General features: G+C 43.3%; 1 protein-coding gene across 1 annotated transcript in view; it reads left to right on the forward strand.

Moving 5' to 3' along the window:
- The window catches only part of CAV3 (caveolin 3), a 3,738-nt gene extending 2,376 nt beyond the window's left edge, over positions 1 to 1,362 (forward strand). Inside the window, exon 2 of the mRNA XM_040407199.1 lies at positions 829 to 1,362. Coding sequence (XP_040263133.1) covers positions 829 to 1,170 — 342 coding nt within the window. The 3' untranslated portion in view covers positions 1,171 to 1,362. The remainder of the gene's footprint in view (positions 1 to 828) is intronic.
- Positions 1,363 to 1,969: the final 607 nt, after the last annotated feature.

Genomic DNA, 1,969 nt, shown 5'->3' on the forward strand with positions numbered 1-1,969 from the left:
CCCTTTAGGCCTCTTGCACACAAACTTTATTTTTTTCAGCTTACGTTCCGTTTTTTGCGTTCCGTATACGGACCGTATACGGAACCATTAATTTCAATGGATCCGCAAAAAAACGGAATGTACTCCGTATGCCTTCCGTTTCCGTATTTTCGTTCTGTTCAAACATAGAACATGTCCTATTATTGTCTGCATAACGGACAAGGATAGCACTGTTCTATTAGGGGCCAGATGTTCTGTTCCTCAAAAAAGGGAATGCGCACGGATGTCATCCGTATTTTTTGCGGATCCGTTTTTTGTGGACTGAAAAAGACATACGGTCATGTGCAAGAGGCCTTAAAGGCATATTCCATGATCAGCAGGGATAAAACATCTCTAGAATTACTGATTAGTGGTGGTCTGACCTCTGCAACGTCCACCATTCTTCATGACTAGAGACAGTGAACTATTACGCAGCCCAGGGTGACCCAACTGGGGCCACATTACAGTTCTCAGTACAGCTGGCGGTCTGTGCAGGGAATAAGCCACATTGGATCCTTCCTTGGCATGATGGGCAGGGGTCATCAGAAGTCAGATCCTCAATGGCCAGACTGTTAATATCCTAATGGTATGCAGAACCTTACATAATGGGATAGCCCCTGAATCACTGCAGAAAGGAAAGTTCAGCAGCTTTTATTAAGACCTGTGCTTGCTGTCAATGAGTGGAAACATTTTAATTTTTTTTTTATATTTAGAAGCCCACAGTCCATCCGGTCATGTAGTTGGGGGTGGTCACAGTCTGTCTATGTGATTTGGGGCGTCCTGTAACTGACTTGTTGCTTCTTTGTGCAGTTGGACTTTGAAGATGTGATCGCTGAGCCGTATGGGACTCACAGCTTTGATGGCGTCTGGAAAGCCAGTTACGCCACCTTCACCGTCACCAAGTACTGGTGTTACCGGCTGCTCTCTGGCCTCATCGGCATACCCCTCGCCATAATTTGGGGCGTCCTCTTTGCTCTCATCTCCTTTTGTCACATCTGGGCGGTGGTTCCATGCGTCAAGAGCTACCTCATAGAGATCCAGTGCGCCGGTCGGATATTCTCCCTCTGCGTCCGCACCTTCTGTGACCCCTTCTATGAAGCCATAGGTAAAGTCTTCGGCGCCATCAAAGTAACTCTGCAAAAACAGGGTTGAGGGGCCCCCGAATGTCAGGACCTCCAGCCCAGCACCATACACCCCTCAGCACAGCAGTGGAACATTCTCATTCTGTATCTTTCCATTTCTTCCATTATTTGATGTTTCTTTTGTCTACGACCAATTATAATGTAACAACCTGCATCCTGTACATTTCCTTTATAAAGGCTTCTGCAGTTTTATGTAATTCAAGCTAATTAACCTAATGATTACTTATGATTTTCGAGCTGTCTGCTTGCTATCAGTAAATGAGGAGATTCTTTTTTAAAGCAGATGACATTTATCATGTAGAGAACTTTAGTACCAGGCACTTCCTAATGTATTGTGATTCTCCATATTGCCTTCTTTGCTGGCTTGATTAATTTTTCCATTATACACAATCCATATTCGAATTTGCGATATTTCGTGAATATTTGGTAGAATATTTGTCATATATTCGCGAATTTGAGATTATTTTCTTAATCGTGAAAAATCGGCAATGTAATATTCGCATAATGCGCGCTAAATACAGGCGTGGGTCACTAGAGCTACATTTTTTAAGCTGCTAGAAGTTTCCTGAGACTGGAGAAAATGGTCGGCACGGCAGAACATTACAATAGCTTTATATGCAGATAGAGTGCTCCAATATATTCGCGATTGCGAAATCAGCACTAATGATGCAAATATTGTGGCGCAATACGTGCAACTTCACATTTTAACAGGTCTGACTACATATTAGTGATTGGTGCACTAAGTATTGTTGTGACATCACAGCTCTATGTCTGTAGCTGTATGTACGGACAGCAGAACACTATATCAG

The sequence above is a fragment of the Bufo bufo genome, chromosome 9 (assembly GCF_905171765.1).
Source record: "Bufo bufo chromosome 9, aBufBuf1.1, whole genome shotgun sequence".
Lineage (NCBI taxonomy): Eukaryota > Metazoa > Chordata > Amphibia > Anura > Bufonidae > Bufo > Bufo bufo.